Genomic DNA, 12757 nt, shown 5'->3' on the forward strand with positions numbered 1-12757 from the left:
GCAAAAGAAACGAAATCATGGCGAGGAAAGAAGTCAGGCGGCAGCTGCCGAGGTCAAAAAGTTGTTAGACGCTGGTTTCATTCGGCCATGTAACTTCCTTAATTGGGTTGCGAACGTTGTGTTTGTAAAGAAGCCGAATGGTACCTGGCGCATGTGTGTAGATTACACTAACTTGAACAAGGCATGTCCAAAGGACAGTTACCCGCTTCCAAAGATCGATAGCCTGGTCGACTCTACAACCGAGCATGCCTTGATGAGTTTTATGGATGCCTACTCAGGCTTCCACCAGATACCCCTGTGGAAAAACGATCAAGGGAAGACGGCCTTCGTCCCCGATCAGGGGTTATTCTGTTATACGGTGATGTCGTTTGGCTTGAAGAATGCGCCGGCTACTTTCCAACGGATGATTAATAAAATCTTCATTAATCAGATTGGGAGGAATGTAGAGGCGTACATTGATGACATAATAGTCAAATCCAAGCTACGGACGGATCACCTTGCTGATCTCCGAGAAACCTTCACGACACTCAAACGGCATAAGGTCATGTTAAATCCCAAAAAGTGTGTTTTTGGTGTTAAGTCTGGGAAGTTTCTCGAATTCCTGATTGATCAAAGGGGGATAAAGGCTAACCCCAAGAAGATACAGGCGGTGATTGACATGAAGTCACCCCGCACTGTTAAGGAAGTGCAGAAGCTCACTGGTTGACTAGCTGCGTTGGGGAGATTCCTACACCGGTCAGGTGACAAGTGCCTTTACTTCTTCCAAGCAATAAGGAAGAAGACTAGATTTGAATGGGGAGATGATGCTGAGGCGGCCTTTTAAAAATTGAAAGAACATTTACACTCCTAGCCAAGGATTGTTAGCCCTCTGCCAAAGGAGACGCTTTACATGTACTTAGCCGTCTCAGATCATGCCCTCACTGCTGTTCTCCTTGCTGAGAGAGACGGCATTCAGCTCCCGGTCTATTTCATTAGCCATGTTCTCAAAAATGCTGAAATACGGTACCCCATGGTTGAAAAATTTAGCCTTGCCCTTTACATGGCTGTTAAGAAGTTAAAACCATACTTCTTGGCACATCCGATTGTGGTTTACACAGACCAACCTCTCAAGCGGCCAATGACAACATTGGAGTCATCCGGTAAAATGCTTAAATGGGCTATTGAAATGCAAAGTCTTGAAATCACCTATGAACCAAGAAAGGCAGTGAAGAGTCAGGCGTTTGCCGACTTCATTGTCGAAATGACAAAGCCGGTTGCTTCGGACAATCTTGATCAGGTTTGGAAAGTGTATGTAGACGGAGCTCTACCATGAGCAGCTGTGGTGCAGATGTATTCTGTCAGTCTCCTGAGGGGGTCAAGTATGAGTATGCACTATGGTTTAAGTTCCAGGCCTCAAACAATGAGGCAGAATATGAAGCCCTGCTAGCTGGCATCCGCATGTGCAAGGCAGCAGGGGCAACAAAAATTGATTCCTGTTTTGACTCACAGTTGGTCATTAGCCAATACCATGGTGAATATGAAGCCACCTATCCGGCAATGATCAAATACCTTCAAGCGGTCAAAGCTGAGGCTGGGACACTTGAAGAATTCCATCTAAGTCAAGTTCCCAGGTCTGAAAACAATCAGGCGGATGCTCTATCGTAATTGGCATCCTCCGCCTCCTGTGATACTCCTCGGTCAGTCTTCTAGGAAGTAATGGAAAAACAGAGTATATCTGATGAAGAACCCATTGGAGTACTTGACCAAAGCTCTCCCTGGATGGATGGCATCAGAGCATATTTGACAGAAGGTACGCTTCCTGATTCATCTCGGGAGACAACCGCATTAGAGAAAGGTGCTGCAAACTTCGAGATGAGAAATGGAGAGCTCTTCAAGGCAGGTTTCCTAAAACCTTTATTGAAGTGTGTTACCCCAGATGAGGGGAAAGAAGTACTCGAAGAGTTGCACTCGAGATATTGCGCCTCTCAAATAGGCGGCAGATCGCTAGCTATCAGGACCAGGCGGCAAGGTTACTTCTGGCCTACTCTTGAGTCAGACGCCATGGAAATGGTCAAAAAGTGGGACAAGTGTCAAAGATTTGGCAAGCTCATCCATCAGCCGGCAACCGACTTGACAGCAATCCACAACCCAGTCCCGTTTACTAAATGGGGCATGGACATTTTAGGTCCTTATACGCCTGCACCAGGCGGAAAGCGTTATATTATGGTGACTGTGGATTATTCACCAAGTGGGTTGAGGCAGAGGCGGTCAAGGGCATCAAGATAAAGGATGTCATCTCTTTCATTTGGAAGAACATCAGCACCCGGTACGGGGTACCTATGTTTATGGTATTCGATAATGGCCCTCAGTTTGAGACGCCTCAACTCAAGACTTGGCTCGGAGATCAAGGGATCTCACATTGTTTTGCATCAGTCGGTCGACCCCAAGCAAACAGCCAAGTTGAAGCCTTCAACAAGCTCATCACAGACGGCATCAAGAAGAAAATTAAAAGAGTTGGTGGTTTATGGGCTGAAGAGCTAATTCATGTCCTATGGGCCATCCGGACAACTGAAAAAGGGGTAACTGGTGAAACCCCATTTCTCATGGTATACGGTGCTGAAGCCGTCTTGCCCATCGAGCATTATGAGCAGACTCTACGAGTCATGCTATACGATGAAGAGGAAAACTGGGAGGCCATACGGCTAGCATTGGACTCTCTCCCGGAACGCAGGGGCAATGCCGCCTTGCGTCATGAGATTTACCGTCTGAGAATGACCCATGCCTATAACAAACGAGTACACAAACGACCCTTGAAAGTTGGGGACTTTGTGTTACGAAAAATGGAGGCAACCGGTAGAGCCAATGAGTATGGAAAGCTAACTCCTAATTGGGAAGGCCCCTACCGGATCTATAAAGAAGTAGAAGACGGCACCTACCGCCTGGAAACTCCAAACGGCAGGCGGCTGCCTAAAACTTGGAATGTAGATAACTTGAAAAAGTACTACTTCTGAGATTTGTAAACTTTTGTAAATGAAAAGCTTATCAATGAAAAAATTGCTTTTTGTTTCCAAACCTGTCATTTAATTCTTATATATACATGCGCAATGTTAGAATACCACATGTTCAATGCACAGACGGTCGGCTGACAATGATTAGAATTAAACTAAGTTAATAACTTAGTGGCTAAATTAATGTTCAAAAAACGAGGCCAATGGCAGGATGATACATATTTTATAAATTCGTCTGCTCCAACATGAGTAAGGCGTCTGGCGACGCCCATCCGGGTAGAATCGTCACAGAGAGTATCTCCCATCTGGGTAACAAAGTGCTCTACCAACTCATATAGACGGCAAAGACTGAACAACCTAATTGGTCAACTCATAGCCGTCTGACCAGGATAATCTAAAGGACGACCATGTCTATGAAAGCCGGATGTGTAAGGACATCAGCAGGCGATCGGCCGAAGGTTTAACTTAGATTATTTATCGAGGTTGTACAAGTCCACCACCCAATGGGGCAGACGGACAGGGTACAATTGGATTGCAGGTACCCCAGAAAGTGGGAAAGGTGGTTCATTAAAAACCACTTGAGCCGTCTGGGGGCCATTTGTCAGGCGGCCATTTGCCTCCTGCCTTATAAAAAGATGTTCGAGTATAATTGGATTGCAAATACCCCAGGCGGAAAAGAAGTGTAACTACTTCTCCGCCTGGGTTGACGGCTACCTGCTTGAATGTTTGGACGGCTGTGTACTTGGTTTGGGGCAATCACTATTGTGATTGATTGACTTAGGAACATCTCATACTCTCTAAAGTATCAAAGTTCCCAAGCCAATCAATCAGAGAAGTACAAAAACCAACCACACAGCCGCCTAGGGGCAAGTGCAGCCGGTTTATCGAATGTCGTATGCTATTAATGAGTTAGGCGAAAATGGCAAAAATTCAAGTATATATGTATGCAAAAATTAAAACAAAATTGAACAAAGCCGACTCAGTCAGCATATTCAGCATATTTCCATTAATTCAAATTGGTCAAAAGGCCGGGAGATATTGTTAAGCCGGATTGAAATCCGAAGAAAAGTAAGAAAACAACAAAAAATTGTTGAGTGAACCCGACTCCTTAGTCGGTAAAGTACAAGCATACACGGCTCACAGGCCGGAGAAAAGCATAAATTGGCATACTGCCGCTGAAAACTAAGCCTGCTAAGGAGGAGGCATCGGCTCAGACTGGTCAGGCGGAAGGTCGGCTGCGTCTTGCTCTTGAGGCTCCTCTTCCTCATCTTCGCCCTCCGAGACAATCTTGATGCCTTGCTCAGCGGCCCTTTCTTTGAAAGAGGGAGGAGCCGGCAGATTCAGTTGCTGATTATCATAGACCTCAGAGGCGTACTGATACCTTAAGTTGAAGTACTCAAAGTCAGTATTAGGGTCAATGAGCTGCCAAGCAAGCTTCATGCGCTCCTCAGCATCCTTCTCATTCTCAGCTACCAGCCAGTCTTGCTCCTTCTTGAGCTCAACACTGTGCGCCGACTGCAGGTTAGCCATATCCACTTAGAGCTGCTTGACGTCAGCCCTCAGCTTAGTATTTTTGTATCAGCTGCTTCCAGGGCCTTGAGGTCATCCTTCTCATTCTCGGCCAGCAGGGCAAGAATCTGGTCAAAGTTGACCTGCTCCAGCCCAGGGACCGGTCTTTATCAGACCGGGTGAGAGTCCTCAACATCCGCCTGGCATACCGCTGTATGTCTAGCCATTTCTGGGATGTATCTGCACCAGAAGAAGGACGGCACCAATATCGTGCCGGCTGCCTAGTGAATCTCCAGATTGAGAAGTCTGAGATTTCACGCACACTAAGTAGTCATACGGCCATGGGAATTCAGGATTATTCATACCTTGGGCTCCAGGTTGAAGGTTCCCAAGGCCCTCAGCCGCTGCAGAACCGGATGCAGCACCGGGTAGCTTGCTACCCTTCGGCGTCTCAGAGACTCCCGGTTCTTTGCTGACAATTTCAGCACTTTCACTAAGAGCCTTCAACGCAGACGGGCTTTTACCCGCAGTTATTGGCCTCTGCTTAGATACCGTCTGGGTATTCTAAGTCTTCGCTGCCTTGGCAGGGGTCTTCTTGGGGTCATCTGATCGATTTCGTTTGAGAAATTTGGTAATCGACCAGGGCACAACTTTGTTCTCACCCTGAGATTGGACAGCCGGCCTAAATTAATTCAGTAGACAGAAAATAGAAATCTTACAAGCTAATAGGTCAGGCGAAGCTTACCCCACTCCTCTTGGCTGCTTGAGCCTTCTTCTATTCCAGAAGTTCCTTCTGGACAAGGGTAGCAGGTTTAGCAGGCGTCTTGTTGGGATCCAGCATTTTCAAAGCAATAGCTGCAAAGGAAAGTCAACCAGTTAGACAAATTACCACAAGTAATAAAAAGAAAACACATAAAAACTCCGGCTGAGGTGTTACGTACATCTCTCAAGTATGGTACTAAGACCACAGGCGGAGGAAAAGCCTCGTCTTGGAGCCACTCCAGATGGGGTATCCAGAACTGTGGGACAATTATTTCGCTTCCATCATCAAGCGGCATTGTAGTCGTTTTGAAGAGGCCCGGCTCAATTATTTCATTCCAAGTCGTTTCTGGGATATGTGGCCGGGCACAATTCCTTCCCAGCAAAGCCGAGTCCTTATTATACCGGCGGAGGAACCGGTTGTGTTTGAGTGTTAGAGAAGAGACTAAGTAAAACTTCCCCTTCCAGTTGCTCCATTTGGACACCTTGTCAAGTGTCATCATGTATTCCGGGAGTGTGGTTAGGGTATACCACACTCCAAAACCGCCTAGGGCACGGCTCATATAATGCATATGAGCAAACGCCTCAAAACTAGGGGTCACATTCTAAAACTCGCAGGCGGCAATATAGCACAGAATGTTCACCCACGAGTTTGAAGTGAGCTGCCAGATGCCAAGCTCATACCCCCTTAAAATTGCCCTAATCCCTCTGTGGAGGGGAAAACGTAAACCAGCTATAAATGCCGCCTCGTAGCAGCCGAAGTAATTGCCGGCATTATCTATATCGTCGTCCCAGGCGACCGTCGCCTCTTCAGGTGGCACTTCAATAACCCATCCGTTCCCTACCGGATGCTTGTCTTGGAACTCTTTGAAGCTACCCTTCAACATCTCAATGTCCTTAGGGGACATACCCGTCTGGGTAGGGTCTGAAATTGACGGGCCCTTTTTTTGTGGCTGATACTCAGAAGCGATTTCCTCCTGATCGGAGCAAGAAGCTTCTGAGCCAGATCTGTCAGCGGCATCTTCGTCGTCTGACTCGTTATTCTGATCTTGAGCCGAGGCGGACCCTCGCCGTCTGACTCCTCCAAGATTCCATCACTTGGAGTTGTGGGGGCACGCGGAGGAGACCTTACTTCCTCGTCCGAGTTATCCTTATCCGTCTTACTATAATCCCCGTCTGGGGTTACTTCATCAGCAGGCACTTCCATAGCGCGCCTCCTTCTTGGCTTGGTAGCCGTCTGCTTTGTTCTAGCCATTGTGTTCTGCATAGACACAAAGACGGAGGGATTCGGGGATGAGCAAACCAGGTCCAAGCATCCAGAGACGGCACCCCAGTCCTAGACTCAGCCGTACCAGAAGACCGGCTGACTACTGTTCTAGGTTGTGTCGTGTGTGCTGATGGGGAATCCATTTATTGAAAAGAATAAAAATGCAAACGGAAAAAGCTTGAAAGAGCTAAGAAGGGGAGAGACGGTTACCTTTGTTTAAAATTCTGGAAACTCTGAAAGCTGCCTCAAACGGTGACCGGATGTGTTCACTTAAAGAGCAGACGGAAAACTTAAAAAATCAGCAACAGGCAGGGGCAGAGTCTCTCTCTCTAGAAATCCCTCTTTCTCTCTCTAAAAAGTAAAATAAGTCAAACACGTGAGAAAAGAGGGGGGTAAATTCCTATTTATAGAGGGGTAAAACGAGGGCATCCCCGTCACACCCCAGAAGGTGAACAGTCTTTTTACTATTCACCACTCAGAGGAAGACGCGTGTCACAGGTGCCACATGGCCGGCCACGTCACCCCTGTGAGGGGCAAATGTTTAGGGTAAAAATACCCTAGACACGTGGACAAATCAGAAAGGGACACGTGTCAAACCTGGACAGATTCACATGGACCACTCACCAGCTGACACGTGCCAATCTCAGACATCAGCTGGAATTGCGGCCTTCAAGGCTCAATTCCCGAGAAAGCCGCAAAACGGCGCAGCCCACCAAATCTAGGTCAAAGTGACCTAAGAGAGGACACTTTTTCCAATGACCCTATAAATAGGGAGATATCTCCTATTTAGGGACACATTCAATCATTTATTACACAACCCTACATTCTCTCACATCAGATAAACCACCTGATCTCGGAATCCGAGAAGATCTCTCTTTACTTTCCGCACCTTTTCGTATTCTCCAACACGTTCTAACTTGATCGTCGGAGGCAGAGCTCCAACCACCCGGAGTCTCGGTTATTTTGCAGGTACAAGCGTCACCCGATCTTCAAGCTATAACTCTCCCAAGGGACAAAAACACCCAAAACAATGACTATGTTATATCTTACTTCGTATATATTAAGAGTAAAAAAACAAAAGTTAAATGTTCGGCAAAAAATAAGTCACTCTAATGTCCCATTACAAATTTTCACACCATGAATTAAATTCTCTTGGGCAGCTTTAGATAATAAAGAGGAAAAAACATCTACAACAATGAGAAATAAATAGAAAGATATTGGATCACCTTAACGAATTATCTTTTGATAAGCTTATAACAAATCAAAGATAAGCTTATAACAAATCAAAAGGTAGTTTTGTAGAGAATGCTTCTTTTGTGTAGGGCTTTTTATCTTAGTGAGGATAAGACTGTGATTGTGAATTTTGTGATAGACTTCCTACGTTTTATAAATATCGCAACACTTTGACCAAAAATCTCTCACAATTTAAACAGAGGAAGTATGTCACTATGAAGTTTTCCAATTTAAGGATTTGAACAGTACACAACCTATCAGACATTGTTGCAATGGGACACAACTGTAAAACAAGGCCACACTGAACAAAATTACAACAACTTTAAATATGCAAAGATAAATACAATAAACCCAGAAATAAATGTCAAATCCAGCTCTAATAAACATGTTGGTCGATACATTTGATGAACACTGCCAGAAGGCTGTCAGGTCAGAAAATCCTAAACCAAAAATCCGAATTGTCATTGTGCTACAAGAATAAAAACTAAGAATAATCATACAGTGAAATACTTTTGTCATCCGACACACTGGCAAGTCGACCAGCCCGCACACCGGCCCCACCAGGTGGCCGAAATGCTACCCCCCATACCATGTCAGAGTGGTTGGTCATGCTCTGAACAGCTGCCCGCATGCTGAGATCCCAAAGCTTCACTGTTTTATCACTTGATCCACTTGCAATGGCACCACCATCTGGGCTTGCATCAATACTCAGAACCCAGCTTGAGTGACCCGACATTGACCCAATTAAGCTCTTTCCTTCGGCATCATACATGTGTATATGGGAATCGTCAGATCCCGAAAAGAGAACTCTAGGGTCATTGGGAGAGTAGACAAGGGATCGAACAGGCATGAGGTGGCCCTCAAGGTGGTGTATGAACTTAGCGCGTGCAGCATCAAAAACAGAGATTGTTCCGTCCATTGAGCCGCAGGCCAAACGTCTCCCATCAGGAGACCAAGCAACCGAGAGGACAAACTTCTTGGTGGCAATTTTATCGTTTGGTTTGCTACTTTCAGGACGGGGGATTTGTAGTGATGCAGCAAGTTGCCACGTGGCGGTGTCCCAAACCTTGATTGAAGTGCTGCTTCCTCCAGCAACTGCAAGCATGGTACCCTGATGACAAAAGATGCATAAGATTAATATAAACATCAGAAGTTGAGAGCAGATCTCAAGTTGTTTAATACCCTTGTTCCTTTTAACAAGGCACGTTGACCACTTTACCGCATATCAAGGGTTTGTAAATAATGCAATGATGATTCAGATTGACATAAATAGTTAAATACTGAATCCAGAATATAAGTAAACCAGCACATCAGAGACAGACCACTTTACCGCATATTAAGAGTTTGTAAATAATGCAGTTATGATTCAGATTGACATTAATACTGAATTCAGAATATAAGTAAACCAGCACATCAGAGACAGACCAGACTAACACAGTATGGTGAAATTGCCCAAGTAATTACAATCCAACTTAAATAAATGCCCCATGAAAACTGTGAATTCAACTAATCACAGAAGTTATATCATTCAGGTGATTTAACTTGGCTAACCACTTTGGAAAACTGGAAATATTGAAGAGAAAGGGGTTCATATTCACAAGGGAAATTTTTTTGGAAAAACTGGAAAGAGATTCATAGTCAGAAATAAAGGCCACGCAAAACTTTGGGATGAGCCTTCCTAACATTAGAAAATGAAAGAAGACAAGGAAAGGAAGTCTGCACAGCATACCGATTGATTTCATGCATTCTATACAAAAGAAGATGCATCCTAAAATTAAAGCATTAAGGCTGTAGAATGAGCCCTACTGTCTTGCCTTCATATGAAAAGCAATTACTCCAGATTTAGTATCCCCAAGAAATGGAAGGGTTATGTAGCACTTTAGAAGTCATGCAAAATAATTCCAGATATTTGATCTTATTTACATAGATAAGATAGCAACAAAAGCTCATGTAAGGGCAACAAAAATCATAAATAAGAAAGGAGCACCCAACATGGATAAGAATGCAATTTTATATTGTAGTGTGTGGCTGTGTGTCCCTCTAACAACAGAAGTCAAAAGAGTACTTTATTTTTAACAAAAAAAAAGAAAAAAAAATCTGCAATGAGGAAAGGTAGAGGGAGTGATGGTCATTCCAGTTGTATTGACCCTATTACAGTGATAAGGCTACAACTGTCATCAAGAAGAAAACGGAACATGCAGGTAAACTACAACAGATTCTACAACAGGAGAATCTGTTGTTAGAGTAAATCATCCAAGGAAATTCTCTATTGCACATAGCTTGCCAATGTGCTCAAACCATCAAGTCATGAGCCAGGAACAGAGGCACGTGGAATCCCATATGAATCAGTAAGGACCCCCAAATTTCCATGAATATCAATATCAGAAAAGATCTATTCAAAGACCAACAACATACAGTCCTGGACATGAAATGGCCTAGATTGATATACAACCATACGACTCAATATAGTAACATGGCAGGATGATAAGATATTCTAGCAAAGTAACCACAAATATACATGATTAAGCAATTCCAAGCACAAAACACGGCAACGATTTGACTTATAAAATGTATGTGTGTGCAAAATAGGTAAAAATTGCTGTTACAAAATATCATAATTATATGGAAATTGTTGGATCAAGATATGCTACTAATGCATCTCCAGAGTACAGAACTACGTGAGCATAAAAATACAATTACATATAACCCTAGTACAGGCCCACAACTCACAAGCCAACAAGAAGGGCAAGCACTTGTCTAATCCTGCTTTGGCAATGAATTTAAAAGGGAAAAACCATCTTGCACCTTTCTGGTAAGGACAGACCAATGACCACAGACCTGATGTAGACATACATAGGAGCCAACCAGTTACCACAAAATGAAAACTTCCATTCCAGTTTCTTTCTTCTTCTTCTTTATTTTATTTTTTTTTTTAAGAATTTCATACAATCGTTGCGGACATTAGGGTACATCTTTATTTGGCCTCCTATAATTTCTGCTGCAGAAAACATCTACTGCCAGTCCACATGAATTTCTGATACTATACTTGTAAAAGTATATGATTGATGATAAGATCTTTGATGCTTCCCATCCTTATATCAATATAAGGTCCTTTCTTCATACGGAATACAAATAGGCATCCAAAAAGGTATGAATTTGGCGTGCCTTAAATGACTTTATCGAATACTTAAAGCATAAAATGTTACTCTAACTTTCCAACGGTGATTTTAGGACAAGTAATCAAACTTATACGATTGCTACATTACTCTGATTCTTTACAAATGTTGGATTTGCAAAAAACTTATTACTGAATTTGCTGGATAACCATTACAACAAAGTACATCCCGATGTCCAACTAAAGAGATGAAAGGAATACTGAAACTTTTTTGTTGTGCATACACAACATGCTGCATTAGTGTAGATATGGACTCTCCTAGCAACGAATTACACAGCACCAAACCCTAAGACAAGTAGAAAAACACATAAAACAAATTTCAAACAGAGATTTCTTCAAAATTAACTTCATTCTGTCATTTAGCCATTTACGTAGCAAGTTTTCTAATAAAAATACATTCCCTTTTCCAACTTCTCCAAACAAGAAAGGGTACTCATCCATCCACCAAACGAAACCCAGCGAAAATTGTCAACAATGCTAAGAACCATCCGAAAAACAATTCTTTATACACACTCACTACAATGACTACACACTATAACAGTCAAACATTCGAGTCTGAAAATTCTCAAAAATCAGCTCATATATATTTGAAATTAAGATAGTCAGCATCAGCAAACTGATGACTAATTCAATATCCGGTCTTGATACCATATCCTAATAGGTTAACCAACTAAACTAGTTAACATCCATGATTAACATAAATACCTCAAATAAATGCACTCAACACTAAAAAACATTCATCACAAAAACACAAATCATGTAAAATTACTCATCTGGGTATTAAAATAAAATAAAGTTAAAGTGTTATACACACTCACAGACTCACTACAATGACTACACATTGTAACAGTCAAGCATTCGAGTCTGAAAATTCTCCAAAATTAGCTCATATATTTGGAATTGGATAGTCAGTAAACCGATGACTAATTCAATACCCAGTATTACTATATCCTAATCCGACTAAACTAGTTGACATCCGCAATTTAACTTAAATATCTCAAATAAATGCACTCAACACTCAAAAACATTCATCACAAAAAAAACAAATTAAGTAAAATTACTAATCTGGGTACTAAATTTTTTTAAAAAAAAAAAAGTTACAGTGTTATACCTTAGGGTGGAATTGCATTTGCCAAGATTCAGAAGGTGGAGCCTCAAGAGTAGCAATAGTAGTATTAGAATCAACATCAAAAACCCTAACAAAGCTATCGAGGGAAGCCGAAGCGGCGATAACCCCGGAAGGATGAGCAGCAACAGAGACGACGCCGAGGCTGTGGCCGGTATTAGTGCGGTCTAACACAACATCATCGTCGGCCTTCCAAAGGTGGACAGTCTCGTCAAGGGAGCCTGTTAGGAGGAGAGAAGGGCGAGTTTCGGTCGCCGGAACCCATGTTGCCGCCCATATAGAATCGTCGTGTGCTGATTCTAAGGATTTTAAGCCGGCCAATTTCATTGCAACAACAATTATGGGGTTTTGGTTCGATTGTTGATGTACTTGTTTGTGTGCTTACTCCAGTGTTTTTGTAGGCTTGGGTTTTTTCTTGTGTCTTCGGTGGGTTAAATAAGGGGGAATGATGGACCGTTACTCGTATAGGTTACCTCACCCAATACCAAGTGACGTCAGTATTTATTTTTTTAATAATATATTTTATTTTAGGGAAATTAACAGTAGTTAAGGAATTAATAACAGTATTTGATAAACTAATAACACCACCTTAATTTAAAATAACAGTTTTTAATAATACACTGATTTTTACTATAATTCGATCTGATACTTAAATGACTTTTATTGGTACTAGTTATCACTACTCTACTACTTGTACATCG

General features: G+C 42.8%; 1 protein-coding gene across 1 annotated transcript; it reads right to left on the reverse strand.

Annotated features, from left to right (window-relative positions):
• Positions 1-8113: 8113 nt before the first annotated feature.
• Positions 8114-12464, reverse strand: LOC145590616 (WD repeat-containing protein VIP3-like). Its single transcript, XM_081647037.1, has 2 exons — positions 12042-12464; positions 8114-8866 (listed from the first exon to the last, which is right to left on the reverse strand). The coding sequence occupies exons 1-2, from the start codon at positions 12381-12383 to the stop codon at positions 8240-8242; spliced, it is 969 nt and encodes a 322-aa protein (XP_081503163.1). The 5' UTR covers positions 12384-12464; the 3' UTR covers positions 8114-8239.
• Between the last annotated feature and the right edge of the window lie 293 nt (positions 12465-12757).

Source organism: Chenopodium album, chromosome 18, assembly GCF_948465745.1.
Source record: "Chenopodium album chromosome 18, dcCheAlbu1.1, whole genome shotgun sequence".
NCBI classification, from domain to species: domain Eukaryota; kingdom Viridiplantae; phylum Streptophyta; class Magnoliopsida; order Caryophyllales; family Amaranthaceae; genus Chenopodium; species Chenopodium album.

Bases quoted from the DNA above. Each gene is read 5' to 3' on its own strand.
- LOC145590616 (XM_081647037.1), bottom strand. From the start codon at position 12,383: ATGAAATTGGCCGGCTTAAAATCCTTAGAATCAGCACACGACGATTCT. The intron at 8,867-12,041 runs GTATAACACTGT...TTTTGTCATCAG, and splicing joins AAATGCAATTCCACCCTAAG to GGTACCATGCTTGCAGTTGC.